General features: G+C 48.3%; 3 protein-coding genes across 3 annotated transcripts in view; 1 reads left to right on the top strand and 2 right to left on the bottom strand.

The window, feature by feature from the left end:
* The window catches only part of cfdp1 (craniofacial development protein 1), a 39,892-nt gene extending 34,937 nt beyond the window's left edge, over positions 1–4,955 (bottom strand). The window contains exon 1 of the mRNA XM_083663251.1: positions 4,660–4,955. Coding sequence (XP_083519377.1) covers positions 4,660–4,729 — 70 coding nt within the window. The 5' untranslated portion in view covers positions 4,730–4,955. The remainder of the gene's footprint in view (positions 1–4,659) is intronic.
* Positions 4,956–5,679: 724 nt separating this feature from the next.
* Positions 5,680–13,228, top strand: tmem170a (transmembrane protein 170A). Its single transcript, XM_083663129.1, has 3 exons — positions 5,680–5,824; positions 7,172–7,342; positions 8,120–13,228. Exons 1-3 carry the CDS (start codon positions 5,713–5,715, stop codon positions 8,248–8,250), a joined length of 414 nt encoding a protein of 137 aa, XP_083519255.1. The 5' UTR covers positions 5,680–5,712; the 3' UTR covers positions 8,251–13,228.
* Positions 13,229–13,927: 699 nt separating this feature from the next.
* Positions 13,928–16,798, bottom strand: part of carmil2 (capping protein regulator and myosin 1 linker 2) — a gene marked incomplete at its 5' end in the record, with an annotated part of 82,099 nt that continues 79,228 nt past the window's right edge. The window contains one exon of the mRNA XM_083663281.1: positions 13,928–15,850. Coding sequence (XP_083519407.1) covers positions 15,285–15,850 — 566 coding nt within the window. The 3' untranslated portion in view covers positions 13,928–15,284. The remainder of the gene's footprint in view (positions 15,851–16,798) is intronic.

The following is a 16,798-nucleotide window of genomic DNA, read 5'->3' as shown; positions in this document are numbered from 1 at the left end:
AGTGTTAAAAAAAAAAAAAAAAATTGCCTGGCTCCAGCGCCCCCCCCTAGTGGCGACGCCCCTCGAAGCTTACCCCTTTACCCCCCCTTATGGGCGGACCTGTCCACTACACAACACTGTATTTACATAGGCTACGTTACATATTTGCGGGAATGAGAGGGATCTCACACTTGTACTGATGTCCAGCATGACTGGTGACGAGGGAAACATGAGTTTGTTTACTGCGTCACGCCATGCACCTGGTCCACCTGGTGGTGGGAGTGGCTGCCCTGGGTGTCTGCCCAGCAGAGGGGCACTTAGCCTGGGTGACTGTGCCCAGCGGGGTGGTGCCGCTGGCCGCGCTCTCCTCCTCTCCTCTCCTCTCCTCTCCTCTCCTCTCCTCTCCTCTCCTCTCCTCTCCTCTCCTCCCCTCTCCTCCTCTCTCCCTCTCTCCTCTCCTCTCCCCCTCTCCTCTTCTCTCCCCCTCTCCTCTCCCTCCCCTCCTCTTCTTCCCCCCTCTTCTCTCCTCTTCTCCCCTCTCTCCTCTTCTCTCCTCTCCTCTTCTCCTCTCCCCTCTCCCCCTCTCTCCTCTTCTCTCCCCCTCTCCTCTCCTCTCCTCTCCCCCTCTCCTCTCCTCTCCTCTTCTCCTCTCCTCTCCCCCTCTCCCCTACTCTTCTCCCCCTCTCTCCTCCCCCCTCCCCTCTCTTCTCCCCCTCTCCCCTCCTCTTCTCTCCCCTCTCTCCTCTCCCCTCCTCTTCTCTCCCCCTCTCCTCTCCTCTCTCCTCCCCCCTCCCCTCCTCTTCCCCTCTCTTCTCCCGCTCTCCCCTCCTCTCCCTCGGTTCTCCCCTCCCCCTCTCCTCTGCTTCTCCCCTCCTCTCCCCTCTCCCCCTCTCCTCTGGTTCCCCCCACCCACCCCGGTCAGCGGTCGCCTTTTATACACGGTCCCAAACAGCGCAGGACAACGCGATTGGCTGACTCAGATTTGAATCTGAGCCAGCCAATCGCTGTGCCCCATGACCGGATGGACCATATATGGACTTCCTCCCCCCGAGTGGCTCGTGCTATCATAGCTGCTGACTGCTGACTGCTGGCCTCTCCCCCTCTCTCCTCTCCCTCTCTCCCCTCCTCTCCTCTCCCTCTCTCCCCTCTTCTCCCCCTCTCCTCTCCTCTTCTCCCCTCCTCTCCCTCTCCCCTCCTCTCCTCCTCTCCACTCCTCTCCCCCCTCTCCTCTCCTCTCCTCTCCCCCTCTCCTCTGGTTCCCCCCACCCACCCCGGTCAGCGGTGGCCTTTTATACACGGTTCCAAACAGCGCAGGACAACGCGATTGGCTGACTCAGATTTGAATCTGAGCCAGCCAATCGCTGTGCCCCATGACCGGATGGACCATATATGGACTTCCTCCCCCCCGAGTGGCTCGTGCTATCATAGCTGCTGCCTGCTGGCCTCTCCCCCTCTCTCCTCTTCTCCCCTCCCTCTCTCTCTCCCCTCCTCTTCTCCCCTCCCTCTCTCCCCTCCTCTCCTCTCGCCTCCTCTCCCCTCCTCTCCCCCTCTCCTCTCCCATCCTCTCCTCTCCCTCTCTCCCCTCCTCTTCTCCCCCTCTCCTCTCCCATCCTCCCCTCCTCTCCCCCCCCATCTTCTCCCCCTCTCCCCCTCTCCTCTGGTTCCCCCCACCCACCCCGGTCACCCATGGACTTCCTCCCCCCCGAGTGGCTCATGCTATCATAGCTGCTGACTGCTGGCCTCTCCCCCTCTCTCCTCTTCTCCCCTCCCTCTCTCCCCTCCTCTTCTCCCCCTCTCCTCTCCCATCCTCCTCTCCTCTCCTCTCCCCTCCTCCTCTCCTCTCCCCTCCTCCCCTTCTCTCCCCTCCTCTTCTCCCCCTCTCTCCTCTCCTCTCCTCCTCTCCACTCCCCTCCTCTCCCCCTCTCCCCTCCTCTTCTCCCCCTCTCTCCTCTCCCCCCCTCTCCCTCTCCCCTCCTCCCCCTCTCCCCTTCTCCTCTGGTTCTCCCCTCCTCTTCTCTCCCCCTCTCTTCTCCCCCTCTCCTCCCCTCCTCTGGTTCTGCCCTCCTCTCCCCCTCTCTCCTCTTCTCCCCCTCTCCCCTCCCTCTCCTCTTCTCCTCTCCCCCTCTCTCCCCCTCTCCTCTGGTTCTCCCCTCCTCTCCTCTCCCCTCCTCTTCTCTCCCCCTCTCCTCCTCCCCCCCCCTCTCTCCTCCTCTCCCGCTCTCCTCTGGTTCTGCCCTCCTCTCCCCTCCCCTCTCCCCCCTCTCCCCCTCCCCTGCTCCCCTCTCCCCCTCTCCTCTGGTCCTGCCCTCCTCTCCCCTCCTCCCCTCTCCCCTCCCCTCCTCCCCTCTCCTCTTCTCCCCTTCTCTCCCCCTCTCCTCTGGTTCTCCCCTCCTCCCCTCTCCTCTGGTTCCCCCCACCCACCCCGGTCAGCGGTGGCCTTTTATACACGGTCCTAAACAGCGCCGGACAACGCGATTGGCTGACTCAGATTTGAATCTGAGCCAGCCAATCGCTGTGCCCCATGACCGGATGGACCATATATGGACTTCCTCCCCCCGACTTCCTCCCCCCAGTGGCTCTGCTATCATAGCTGCTGACTGTTACTGCACTATCCGTCAGATCCCTCTGAAATACCAACCTCTCTCCTCCTCTCCCCCTCTCCTCTGGTTCTGCCCTCCTCTCCCCTCTTCTCTCCCCTCCCCCTCTCCCCCTCCTCTTCTCCCCCTCTCTCCCCCTCTCGTCTGGTTCTCCCCTCCTCTCCTCCTCTCCCCCTCTCCTCTGGTTCTGCCCTCCTCTCGCCTCTCCCCCTCTCCTCTCCCCTCCTCCCCTCTCCTCTCCCCCTCTCCTTCTCTCCCCCTATCCTCTGGTTCTCCCCTCCTCTCCTCTTCTCTCCCCCCCTCTCCCCCTCTCCTCTGGTTCTGCCCTCCTCTCCCCTCTCCCCCTCTCCTCTCCTCTGGTCAGACAGCGCCGGACAACGCGATTGGCTGACTCAGATTTGAATCTGAGCCAGCCAATCGCTGTGCCCCATGACCGGATGGACCATATATGGACTTCCTCCCCCCGACTTCCTCCCCCCAGTGGCTCTGCTATCATAGCTGCTGACTGTTACTGCACTATCCGTCAGATCCCTTTGCAATACCAACCCTGTGCAATCCATAAAGGTACATGGACGTTACTCTGCAGAAACTACAGTAACAAAATCACGAATTGCTCTGTTTTTGGAGCTCTGCATGTCTGTGTTTGTCTAGTTAATGTGTTAATGTTAGCTAACGGCTAACATTCGCTAGTTAGCCAACCAACCAGCAGCTAACATTAGCTAGCTAGCTAGCTTACCGGAAGCGATATTTTTTTCGGATGATGGCGAAGGCATAACCCGCCCCTGGCCCTCTCTGCCTCTGATTAGTGGCAGCGTTATAAACCATAGATGTGACTATTATTAAAAATATAAACACACTGGCGTCTTTCATGCAGGCTAGCAAGCGTAACTGCTGTATGTCTGTCTGACCTTACCCCGCTAGCCGGGCGCTTCTCGCTCATACTGAGCACATTAGCGCCCGGCGAACGTCACGCATTTCCCATTTTACACTGTGCCATTTTCACGTCTAGGTCTAAAAGCCGGCTCCTACCTGAGTCTTCCTACCCAGCGTGTGCACGTCTTTCCGACAGGGGTGGTTGTTATGGCAACTATCAACAACAACAACTACTAACTACTACAAGACATAAAGACCGAAATAGGCTACCTTGTTTTAATGTGTCTGTCGGAGACACGGCCTAACGTCAACATTTAATATGAGCCGAATATCAGCCTGCGCTCAGCTATGTATACAGGAAGTAAACCGGATATTCAGGTGGGTTGTGACGGTTGTTATTGTTGTGAAGTTAAAACTGTCTATTCGGCCTACACTCAAACCACCAAACCGCAGCTACTTCATTAAAATCAAACATTTTACCTTTGGTTAGCCAGTGATAGCTCCAAACTTCTCCCACCAGAATACACGGCGGGGCCAGTAGAGAACAGCATGAACCAATACTTTGACATTTTATTAAAATAAAATGCTTGCTTGCTTGCTGGATCAGTAGCATGCCGAATTTGCCACACGACTGTAATGTTTGGTCCGAGGTTCTATGACAGTGATTCTCAATCGTTTTCATATCAAGGATCCTACTTTATTCCACATTAGAGGCACGGACCCCCATTTGAGGACATTTGTCGAACCAAATCTGACAATATTTTGTATTGTCAGATTTTAGTCCAGAACTCCATGACTGTATTTGTAGGTAGAGGGATAACAGAGAGAGTATGAACACAACAGACATTCTTCACGTCTTCTAAAGTAAATATGCTGAAGTATAAAAATGCTTCAGTTTGTGAGCCCCTGGGACCTCCTCAAGGACCCCATGGTGGTCCCCGGACCCCACGTTTGGAATCACTGTTGTTGCTGATACGCAGGGCAACGTTATATCTGTTTTTTAAAATGTTATATCTGTTTTTAATACACAACATAAATGTAACATCAACATACACTCATTTCTGCAACGTGGAAGATATGCCATATAGACGGTTTTTACCGAATGATTTTTTCCCCTTTTCTGTCCATAGTAAACACTGCAACAGGAAGTGAGCTGGGGTTCAATTTAGAATGTTTTTGTTGTCAAGTTAAACCCGTCTATAGAGCTCACCTGAGCCGGGGACGTAGTCTTGATCGTCATTAGATGAATAGCCGTCAGAATCAAAGTCAGAGTAGTCCATCACTTGTTTACAGCACAAACACGTTCACGTTACAACAACGCTAAATGATGGAGCTGGGCTGCACAACACCGCTGTCTCTCCTCACGTTAGTGCTGTGCTGTTTTCACAACCTACACCTCACAGCTTCTGCTTCAAACACACGAGCTCAAAAGTCAAACCTAAAATTATTTAATTCTGTTGCAGCCAACATTCAGCGTGTGGAACAGCTCAGTTAGCCTGTCGGTCTTGTTTTACATGGGAACAGCTAGCTAAGCTAGCTACCTAGCTAGTTACCTCACTTCCTGCAGCAACTACGGCAAGCTCACATGGCCAAAATCGTTCGCTAGAGAGAGCAAAAGTGACGCCCTCTTCCGGGTTATTAGGCATCGGAACCAAGGGAGGTCTACCGAGTTTTACTTGGTCAAATGGGTCAAACACTCTGACCAAAACATTTTTAAACAAGTCTAAAATGTTTTTTTTCAACCCGCAAATTTATTTTAAGTTGTTGTCGGAATGAAATGTGATATGGTCTCCTGATCTAAATATAGCAAAAATAGCTTGGTTTCACCAAGGAACACTATTTTATAAGCATTTTACGACAAAATGTCTTCAGCCTAAACCAGAAGAGGGCGTGACTTTGGCTCTCTCGTGCTTCTGTCAGTAAAGTTGGTGTGGATATTTTTTTTGATCAATTATTATTTAAGTTGCTTATTTATTTTATTTTATTTTTTCTTCGTATCCTTTTGAAGCTGGTGGGGATCTTTCCCAGAGGACGAGAATGCAGCATTCTGTGACGTATGTGCCTGTCGCGTCGACCACGCCCTGCGCCCGCCTACGCAGCAGTCAAGCGCTGGGATTGGCCAGGTCTGCCCAATGATTGACAGATGCTAGGCTAGCTAGCTAGCTAGCTTAGCGCCGCCAACGTTGAGTCTCTCGACTCTCATGGTTCCTACATGTTTCTTAGCCGTGTTTCCCTCCTGCATGGTCCAGGCTGTGGCTCAGACATGCAGGACAGGTACAACGAGATCGGCTTCGTCCAGCAGATCCTCAGCCTGAACTTAGTGCCGAGGAAGAGTGGCACTAAAGGCAACGACACCTCTCTCAGCGACTTCTCAGGTAGGCTAATGCTGTTAGCATGTTCGCTGCTGACTTCTTAGGTAGGCTAATTTAGCATGTTAGCTGCTGCTGACACCTCTCAGCCACTTCTCAGGTAGGCTAATGCTGTTAGCATGTTCGCTGCTGACTTCTTAGGTAGGCTAATTTAGCATGTTAGCTGCTGCTGACACCTCTCAGCCACTTCTCAGGTAGGCTAATGCTGTTAGCATGTTCGCTGCTGACTTCTCAGGTAGGCTAATTTAGCATGTTAGCTGCTGCTGACACCTCTCAGCCACTTCTCAGGTAGGCTAATGCTGTTAGCTGCTGACTTCTTAGGTAGGCTAATGCTGTTAGCATGTTAGCTGCTGACTTCTCAGGTAGGCTAATTCTTATTTCTCTAATAACGGTATAACATGAATCATTATGTTGACGCTATAGTTTGGCCCTGTCTTGTTTTGGTTGCAGTCACTATTATTAAGCTGACTTCCTGCTCCAACATGATTGTTGCTTTATTTATGTCATTTTAATGAGCCTCTACAAAGCTATGGACAATAAAGGAAAGTGCTTTATTTTAATTTAAAAGTATGTGCAATGGAAACTCTACCCGAGATCTGGATCTGAAATAAGTTTGCCTTGCATGCTTTCATTTTGGCTTTTTACTTTACATTATGTTTCACTTTACACATACTGAAAACATGGCTTATGATGCCCGTTGCTTGTGTAGAGGGAATTTGCAAAGAGTAAACTCAGTACAGATCCTTTTCACAGCAGCCATTTTTGACATGTCAAAGGAGGGTAAACAAACACTAGCCTCATATAATATGTTCCGTTGTTCTCCGTTGCACTAGCGTCACAGCATTCCATAAGGAAATGGGATAGGGGGTCAAGAGTTCAAAACACTCTCCTACCCGTTTCTGACGTCCGATCGCAGATCCGAAGATATAATAATCTCCCTGCGGAAGCCAGTAGTTTAGGCGGGGATGTTAAAATGATATTTCTGCGTGGAACAACCATTTAAAAGCAGTCTTTCCACAGCCTGTGCCGAATATACAGCAGGGTGTGTTTGATCTCACTATCATGGTGCACCGCTTGCACGCGGCGAGCAAACAACATTGCAGCAGTCACACGGATACGGTCGGCACAGCGATCAAATCCAGCGCACCTGGGAAGCAAAACATGTCATGAAATACTCAAACTCCCAAGGTTCCTGTCGTGGCGTGTAGTAGTATAGGTAGGGGTGCTAAAATGATATCCGCGGTCAGGGTGGTTATAAACTGCGGCCTGCGCATCTCTAGTTTGAACCTGTGTCTGTGTGTGTACAGAGATGTGGTATGGAGGGTTTGAACCTGTGTCTGTGTGTGTGTACAGAGATGTGGTATGGCGTTTTCCTCTGGGCAGCCGTCTCCTCCCTGGTCTTCCACCTCCCAGCAGCTCTGCTGGCCCTGGCCACCCTGCGCCAGCACAAGCTGGCCCGCCTCATGCCCATCGCCATCCTGCTCATGGGCATACTGGGACCAGTGTGTGGAGGAGTCCTCACCAGTAAGTCTCGTGTGTCTGCCTGTCTGGCTGGCTGTTTGTCATGCTATGAAAACGGATATGTGAACAATCCGGTACAGTGAACGCATCGTCGGGAATTTGATCACAGTTATCCTTAAAGCCGGTTATGGTTTCATGCCTAATCCACAACACACCTATAACACAGGTGGAATCCTACAAAGACCTGGGTGTGCAGGTGGACCACATCCTGGGCTGGTCTATCCAGGTGGATTATGTTTGTGCCAAAGTTCAGCAGCGTATGAGGAGATTGAGGGCTTATGGGGCCAGCCCAGAAATACTCTGATCTGAGGGGGTAGCCTATTTAATGGTAATGATAGGCTGGACTTGTTTTACAAATTCCAGGTGGATTTAATGCTGTCCTTATCTTTTATATTCTATATTTTGGTTTTGGTTTTAGGACTATATATTGCTGCAGCTTTAAGTCTGTATGTGCCCATGTGTCTTTTATCTTTTTGTATATCTATTTTTTATTCTTCTTGTTCTTATTCTTTTTGTATGTTGGCACTTGTTGCACATTACAACACATTTCTGTGAAAGCAGACAGGAAATGAACTTGAACTTGAAGTTCCAGCTGCACACGGCTATATTTCAGCTAAACACAGAGTGTCAATGATGTCTCTAGGTTTATTGCCTCATTCTAGAACAGAGATATTTTTCTTGATGTTGTTTGTGTGTGTGTGTGTGTGTGTGTGTGTGTGTGTGTGTGTGTGTGTGTGTGTGTGTGTGTGTGTGTGCACGTGTGTACGTGTGTGTGTGCAGGTGCAGCCATAGCCGGTGTGTACAAGGCAGCAGGGAAGAGGATGATCTCCCTGGAGGCGCTTGTTTTCGGTGTGGGACAGTCCTTCTGCGTCCTCATCATCTCCTTCTTCAGGGTACTGGCCACCCTCTAGCAGTGGGCCGTCCTGCCTGGGTGGACCACCCTCTAGCAGTGGACCGTCCTGCCTGGGTGGACCACCCTCTAGCAGTGGGCTGTCCTGCCTGGGTGGACCACCCTCTAGCAGTGGACCGTCCTGCCTGGGTGGACCACCCTCTAGCAGTGGGCCGTCCTGCCTGGGTGGACCACCCTCTAGCAGTGGACCCTCCTGCCTGGGTGGACCACCCTCTAGCAGTGGGCCCTCCTGCCTGGGTGGACCACCCTCTAGCAGTGGGCCCTCCTGCCTGGGTGGACCACCCTCTAGCAGTGGGCCCTCCTGCCTGGGTGGACCACCCTCTAGCAGTGGACCGTCCTGCCTGGGTGGACCTAATGCTACCAGGGCAGTTAGAGCCCTGTCACAGTTTCTGCTGATGGGACCCAGACTCACATGTTACAAGGCGAGAATCCCCGGCCGGCCAATCATTTCACTCCCAGCATACATACAAACCAATGGGAAAAGGCCCAGGAAATGATGTCATCATACCGAGGAGGCGGGACCAGAACTGTCTAAATTGAGAACACAGCAAAAGAGCAAAAGAGCAACATACAAATAGAATTTGACCTGACCGCCTGTTGATGTCATTGACTCATCCACGATGCTCAAACCACAACACAACGTTACGTTCACGTCATTTGGCAACCACCAAAATGGCTTCTTCCCATGTAACATGAATGCAGCGGGACAACGGGTCATGTGACGTGAATGCAGCGGGACACCGGGTCATGTGACGTGATGTGAATGCAGCGGGACACCGGGTCATGTGACGTGAATGCAGCGGGACACGGGTCATGTGACGTGATGTGAATGCAGCGGGACACCGGGTCATGTGACATGATGTGAATGCAGCAGGACACCGGGTCATGTGACGTGAATGCAGCAGGACACCGGGTCATGTGACGTGAATGCAGCAGGACACCGGGTCATGTGACGTGAATGCAGCGGGACACCGGGTCATGTGATGTGAATGCAGCGGGACACCGGGTCATGTGACGTGAATGCAGCGGGACACCGGGTCATGTGACGTGAATGCAGCAGGACACCGGGTCATGTGACGTGAATGCAGCAGGACACCGGGTCATGTGACGTGAATGCAGCAGGACACCGGGTCATGTGACGTGAATGCAGCAGGACACCGGGTCATGTGACGTGAATGCAGCAGGACACCGGGTCATGTGACGTGAATGCAGCAGGACACCGGGTCATGTGACGTGAATGCAGCAGGACACCGGGTCATGTGACATGAATGCAGCAGGACACCGGGTCATGTGACGTGAATGCAGCAGGACACCGGGTCATGTGACATGAATGCAGCAGGACACCGGGTCATGTGACGTGAATGCAGCGGGACACCGGGTCATGTGACGTGAATGCAGCGGGACACTGGCTCGGGGGTGACAGTGGCCTCTCAGGGGCGGTGCAACCATGGGAGGACTCTTCCCTCTCTATGCCAAGGACCCTAAAAAAGAAGGATAGGACATCACTCAATTCACAGGGTTGGGATTTTGCATTGGGCCCAGACTTTGGGGCCATTTCTATTGAAGTGAATGGGGCAGGCAGGGTAAGTCCATAGAAACCATCATACGTGTCCTTTCACCTTTTGAATGAAAAAAGCTTGAAACAGATTAAAGACAACACATTACTTGATGTTGTTTGTATCATCATGTAGTTACTGTAGCTAATCTATCTAACAGAGCCACGGTCTGTTTGTATCATGATGTAGCTACTGTAGCTAATCTATCTAACAGAGCTGAGCCACGGTCTGTTTGTATCATGATGTAGCTACTGTAGCTAATCTATCTAACAGAGTAAGTATCTAACCCTAACAGAGCCACGGTCTGTGTGGAGACCAATAATAAGGAAAACAAACACACACATTTGGATGAAAAACATCAGTCAGCATCATGTAATGTGTTGTCTTTAATCTGGTGGCAGCATTTTCCAATGAAAGGTGAAATGACACACATGATGGTTTATAGTGGGACTTACTCTGCCCGCCTCATTCACTTCAATACAACTGGCCTACTGGGCCCAATGCAGCATTGGAACGCCACTGTCTTATCCTTTGTTTTGAGGTTCCTTGCTCTACGCGTCTGTAGCTCTCTGACTCTCTAGTCTGGCAACAGTCAACACTCCCGCCAAGAGACGACATGAGACAGACAGGCAGTTGGAGGCAGGAATATGATGGATATATGCAAGATTTTGGCTTTTTTCCTCGAGGCCTTAATTTATATTTGATAACTTCCAAAGTGGTGTTTATTATCTTCAGGGCTCTCTTTCTTTTACACTCTCTTGTCTCTCGCTGCTCCCCTTTTTTTCCTCCTCTATGTTGAAGATTGCTTCAGATTGTCTGTTGATTTTACCACCGATTTCAAATCAGTCGCCACCAGTGACTTGATTTGACTGAATCATTTTGGACAAGGACACAACTGTGCCCCCCCCCCCACACACACACACACAGGGTTTAAGGTAGTGGGTTTTTCACGCACAAGTCTTATTTATTTCTTATGGAGATTCCAATTTCCCCTAAATTGCTGCTTTTAGTTGCTTTTCTCCTGATCACCTGCTTGAGATGGAATACAGTCTAGAGAGAGCACCAACAACACACCAAATCTTCCTGTTTCTTTCAGTGCAAAGAAGTCCAGGTACATTTTAAAAAGATGCTCAGTCAGTGGACCATCCATTTACAACACAGATGGTCAACAGCCTGGGATGTCTTCAGAAAAAATAAGTGCGATTTTATATGATATATATCTCAATTTTTCCACATTCCAGAAAACAATTGCTGGACACGTTTAGGCTACTATAGACCCTGGACAATTGTACTGTGCTAATTGTCTTTATTAAACCAATAAACAATTGGTTTAAAAAAAAAAAACTTTTTTTAATGCAATTTTCAGATTTTGCAAAGTCACTTTTGGGGGCCGGTTCTGGCCCGCGGGCCATATAATACTTGACACCCCCTGGTCTACATTGTCTTCATGGGTGATTGAGGTGGCTGAGGTTTTATCGGGCTGAGCCCAGAGGAGTGGAGCAGAGGGTTTGGAAGGGTTGGATAGTCAGATTGGTAAGCAATCATTACAGAATCCTAGTGAACGATCGTATCTTAATTCACAGGGTTGTTAAGGTATATACTTTTTTGATGGCGTATCGATTTGTTTATATTCCAATTTATTTTGGGTGGATTACAATGTCACTGTGGGTGAAATGAGACAATTAAACAAATGCTAGATACTGTTAGCCGGTTACTCCAGGTCTTTGTAGGCTAACTGTCGTGACAAATAAGAATGACAAATGATTACATTTGTGTCGGTTCTTGTCATATTTATGGGTTTTACAGATTCACAAATTCCTGGGTGACTGGTTTTGAGTTGCTTTAGCTAGCTGAAATGTGCTTTTGAATTTGCATTGTGCATAATATATACGTACAACTTATATATACAGATGTGGGCAAAATGGAAATTTAATACGTTTTGTTATTTGAAGAGAGATATACGGTATATAGATATATATACATATATACAGTATATATATACATATATACAGTATATATATACATGTATGTATGTATGTCTGGGCTCACTTCTCAAGGTTATTTGATTTGATATTACATTTTAGTGTCTTTGTTTAGGGACCCCACACTGGACTGAGAGCCGCCCAAGAATCAATTGAACCCGAAATAATTCCAAAACCTTTATTTAACGGCCTCTGACTAAAAGTCATGCTGTGAATCATGTGAGGAGTTTATACAGCGTTTACACACACACACACACACACCATACCTGCCAACATTAGGCTGTGGAAAAATGGGTTTTCCCTCACCAAAATGTCACCTAACTTTGGAGCGTTATTTAGCCGCCTTCTCGACAAGCTAGCGTGACATGGTTGGTAGCAATCGATGCCTTAGCTCTGCTAGTTTCAGAAAGCTCACTCTCTGGCTTTAAACCTATTGAGAATCAGACCAAATAGCATCATATCACCTAACTCATCGTGCCCCAGCAGAAACCTTGCTTTAAGAACCCCTGACTTCCAGTAACTAAACACGAAAACAAAGCCTGCCATCTAGTGGTAACAAGCATGCTACTGAAACGGCCGTCTGTTCTTTCCTCATCTTTGTCTCTAGCTGGTGTACTCTTTGGAGTGTGACGTCACGTGACCTGGCAGACCAGCCAATAGAGAGGCAAAGTGGAACGTCACTTCCTGCTTCAGCACTGTACCAGAGATTGTCATCCGCCGTTTATTTTCCCATAGACATTTCGTAAAATGCTTATAAAATAGTTGTACTTCGTTGAACCAAACGGTTCAGCTAATGCTAGAATCGGGAGAGACCATAGATACATTTCACTCGGACCAAAAAAAAAAACATTGAAAAAATATTTTCTTTGAACCAGTCAAACTATTTTTATACGGATTTTACGAAATGTGTATGGGAAAATAAAGGGCGGATGAAAATCTCTGGTACAGTGCTGAAGCAGGAAGTAAGCGGTGCCTCTCTATAGCGGATGGTCATTTCAGTAGCATGCTTTTTACCACTAGATGGCAGGCTTGGCACAGATTTGGGTTTAGTTCCACCTTCTATGAAGTGACATGTTGTAGGTTGTAATGGGTTGGGTTGTGTGTTGCTCTGTCTACCCCTGGGCCTTGCTTTGTCAAGGAGAATGTTTATTTTTCTATGCTTGTGTCATTGAATCCGTTTTTCAGCATTTGTCCCTTAACTACCCAAGAAATAGCATTTTGTCATTCACCATTGAAATGAATGGGTGCCCTAATAACAGCTCCATTTAAAAAAGATCAAGGTATTGCTTGAACGACGACTGCTGTCTTATGTATCACCGTGTGGTTTGGTCTGGATTCATGGACTGATTTTGTTTTGTTTTTACAAGATTCAAATGTTGATTTTACTACAGTTAATTAAGTGCCAATTGTTAATATTTTCATGTAATAAAAAAGGTTTGGATTATGATATGTGTTGATTTCAACAGCATCATGCCTTCTTTCTATAGCTAATGACCCTGCCCCATATGTCAGTCTTCAGGTAGAGTGTAAGCAAGGTTATAATAGTTTTGGATTTTTTTCATTCATTTTTATTTTTATTAGTTTTGACTTTTTGTTTTCAATTTCAGTTTAGTTTTCATTAGTTTCTAAGGTGGGTTTGATTTTTTAGTTTTTAAAAATGCTTAGTTTTAGTTTAGTTTTCATTAGTTTCAGTGTTAGTTTTAGGTTTTAGTCTTTTTTGCCCCTTTGTCAGGGGTGAGATTCAAAAGGTCATAAAAGATGATGGATCTAGGAAAATAGATTTAATCTCCACTCAAAATAATAGGCTTATTATGTATGAAATACTGTAAACTGACAAAGACTGAAACTAAGGACATATTCTCTTCAATTCTATTTTATTTTAGTTAGTTTTGTAAACACACAATACTGTTTCAGTTATCGTTTTTTTGTAAAGCTTATTTTTTATTTCAGTTTATTTCATGTTTTTTCAATTCTAGTTTTATAACTATAATAACCTTGCTTGTAAGCTTAATCGCACTATTTGCAACCCCCACACACACACACACACACACACAAACACAAACAAGAGGACGAATTATGACACAACTCAATCAACTTTTTATTAATTATTAACAAGTATAGGTATGGAATTACACCCTTTTTAAAACATTTTGCTGATAATTTCTGTTGTTTTGTTAGTTTTTTTTTTTTGTTCCCTTTATGTATTTTGTACATATTCCAGCTGGCGTGCAAGGCAAAGATAGACATGACGGTAGAAAATAAACTCTCCCCCGGGATGAGACGGTCAGTGACATCACAGGGAGCCCAACTGGGGGAGCGTTTGTTTTAGAGAACATTCTCGCGTGACTTTTCAACACAACATGCGCTACTAATATTAGGCTGAGATCCATACATGTGCTGGCTGATCAGTGTGCTCCACCCAGGCGGCAAGCTCAGGCATTGGACAGAGGAGACTGTAGTAGTTCCTCGAATGGCCACTTGAGACAACAACAAAAAAATAAGAAAAATGAGTCAATCCCCCATAGACCCCATGTCAAAATGCCTTTACAACAGAATTAAACATGTTTACAGTCTGGTTCAAAAAACACTTTTGGTCTCTATAGCTATCATCACCTATCATAACAACTGTACGGGGTGTGAATTTTTATATAACACGCCCCTTTAGAGTCAAATAAGACGATAGAAACGGACCAATAGCAGCTCTGGAAAACCCCTGGTCTCGTGCCGTTTCGCACCCCAAGATGGCGACGACCACACTCCCATAATCTAGACTTCAAAACAGGAGTCCAAAAGCCAATGGGTGACGTCCACACTTTTCCACCGTCTACGGCTCCGCCTCTGTTGTGATGGAGATGACCCCGTTTGATTGATTCCATCGTGAGTGTAGGATTGGTGACACGTTGCTGGTTGTCTACGGGAACACCTGAAGCAGAGAACAAAGTGCCATGTTGTGTGGAGACGCTGATGAGCGACACTCACAAACGTGTTGGAAAATGCAATCCTTTTTGTTGGGGGGGGGGGGGGGGGTGAACGGGTCAAGAGGGCACCTCGAACCTGGGACCTTCTTACTTTATGGGACAGACTTTGGACCCACTCCGTGGAGACGACCCGGGTTCAATTCCCGGCAGCGGTACGTCCGGCTTGGTCAGACGTTCCTACAGACGCGATTGGCCGTGTCTGCGGGTGGGAAGCCGGTGAGGTATACAGTACAGTATGTAGTCCTCTGTCGCTGCACTAGCGCCCTCCTCTGGTCAGCCAAAAGTTAAAAAATAAAATATCGGCATATCAGCAAAAAAATCTATATGGTGCCTCCCTACATGCTACCATCGTGGTTACCCTCCCCAGCTTCTGATCTCAGTGATGTCACAGACCCCTCCCTTTACTCCCCTCCTAGGTCGTCTCTCCTCGGGTTAGTCCATTGTGTGTGTGTGTGTGTGTGTGTGTGTGTGTGTGTGTGTGTGTGTGTGTGCGTACACGTGTGTGTGTGTGTGTGTTATTCAGAGAGGGGGTGTTTCAGTTCTTTGGTCCGGTGGCTCTGCCTTGACTATGTGGCCTTTAAAGACCCTCTCTCCCCTCCCCTGTGGATCGGCCGTGCCTGGCGTTGTGCTGGGCCTCTTCTCTCGGGGAGGCGGGGCCACCGGGGGCGTGTCTATGGTTAGGGGCGGGGTTGTGCTGGGGGGCTTGTCTTGGCATGGCGAGGTCAGCGGGGCTTCCTCCAGGGCGGCTGGACTAAAGCACAGGGGCTTTAGTCCAGCCGTGGTGCTTCCTCCAGGACTAAAGCACAGGGGCTTTAGTCCAGCCGTGGTGCTTCCTCCAGGAGCCGTGGTGGTTCCTCCAGGAGCCGTGGTGCTTCCTCCAGGAGCCGTGATGGTTCCTCCAGGAGCCGTGGAGGTGGATGTTTCGGGGCCCGAGCCCGGCGTCGGTGCATTGTCTCCCGGAGACGCTTCTCTGGCCTGGGCCGCCGTCTGGCCGCCTCCCCTCCTCCCCTCTCCTCTCCACGCTTTACTCTGCTCCTCCTCTGCCTGCTGCTCCTTCTCTGCCTGCTGCTTACCTGCTTCAGCGGCTGGCCGGTGGGAGGAGACACAAACAGAAGAAAGAACACGTTATTCAAGAAAGAAAGTTAGTTCCTTATTGGCAAGATCATGAGTACGTTTACTTGGACTGTAATAATCCGACTATTGACCTTTAATCTAAATCAAACTATTTGGATTCAGGTGTTTACATCAGTTGCTGGGGTGTTCCCAAACCTTTCCGTCCAAATACCACTACGTACAAAACCAACTTTCCCAGGGACCACTTCCACTGCATATACCAACCCCCCCCCCCCCCCACACACCCCACCCCACCGCACAATAAAATACAATTAGCTGATCTAACCATGCAATAGCAGTAGAAAGGCTAAATGACAATATAAGGCTACTAGCTGGTTCAAAACGGAGACAGACACACACACACCTGCCAGCATTAGGCTGTGAAAAAGAGTGTTGTTTGTGTCACTTTGGAGTGTTATTTAGCCATCTTCCTGACAAACTAGCATGACATGTTTGGTACAAATTGATTCATTACGTCTTCATAGTTTCATAGGATACCAGAAACTTCACTCTGGCTTTAAAACTGAGTCTGCTGCAGCCTCTGAAAGTAAATGTTCAAAACTTTGAAACATTTCCGAAAATCGGCCCAATCTGTAAAAAAAAAATATATATATATATATATATATATACACACACACACATATATATTTATTTATTTATTTATTTATGTATTTATTTATTTATTTACTTATTTTATTTTATTTTATTTTTGCAATTCTCTGGCGGACCACCAGGCGGAGGAGCCCCGCGGACCACAGTTTGGGAACCAATGCTTTAGAATATTCCATTCATATTCCTGTTGATCTGCTCCAGGGCAGAGTCCCATCAGGCAGCTCGGAGGACTTTGACCTGCTTATGAAACAGTCTATAACATCTGACCTACGTCAGCAACTGAGACCATCAAGGAGATTGAGTTTCTA

Source organism: Poromitra crassiceps (genome assembly GCF_964638095.1).
Source record: "Poromitra crassiceps genome assembly, chromosome: 30".
Lineage (NCBI taxonomy): Eukaryota > Metazoa > Chordata > Actinopteri > Beryciformes > Melamphaidae > Poromitra > Poromitra crassiceps.
The sequence above is the reverse complement of the archived record's forward strand: the minus strand, read 5'-3'. Positions and strand labels throughout refer to the sequence as shown.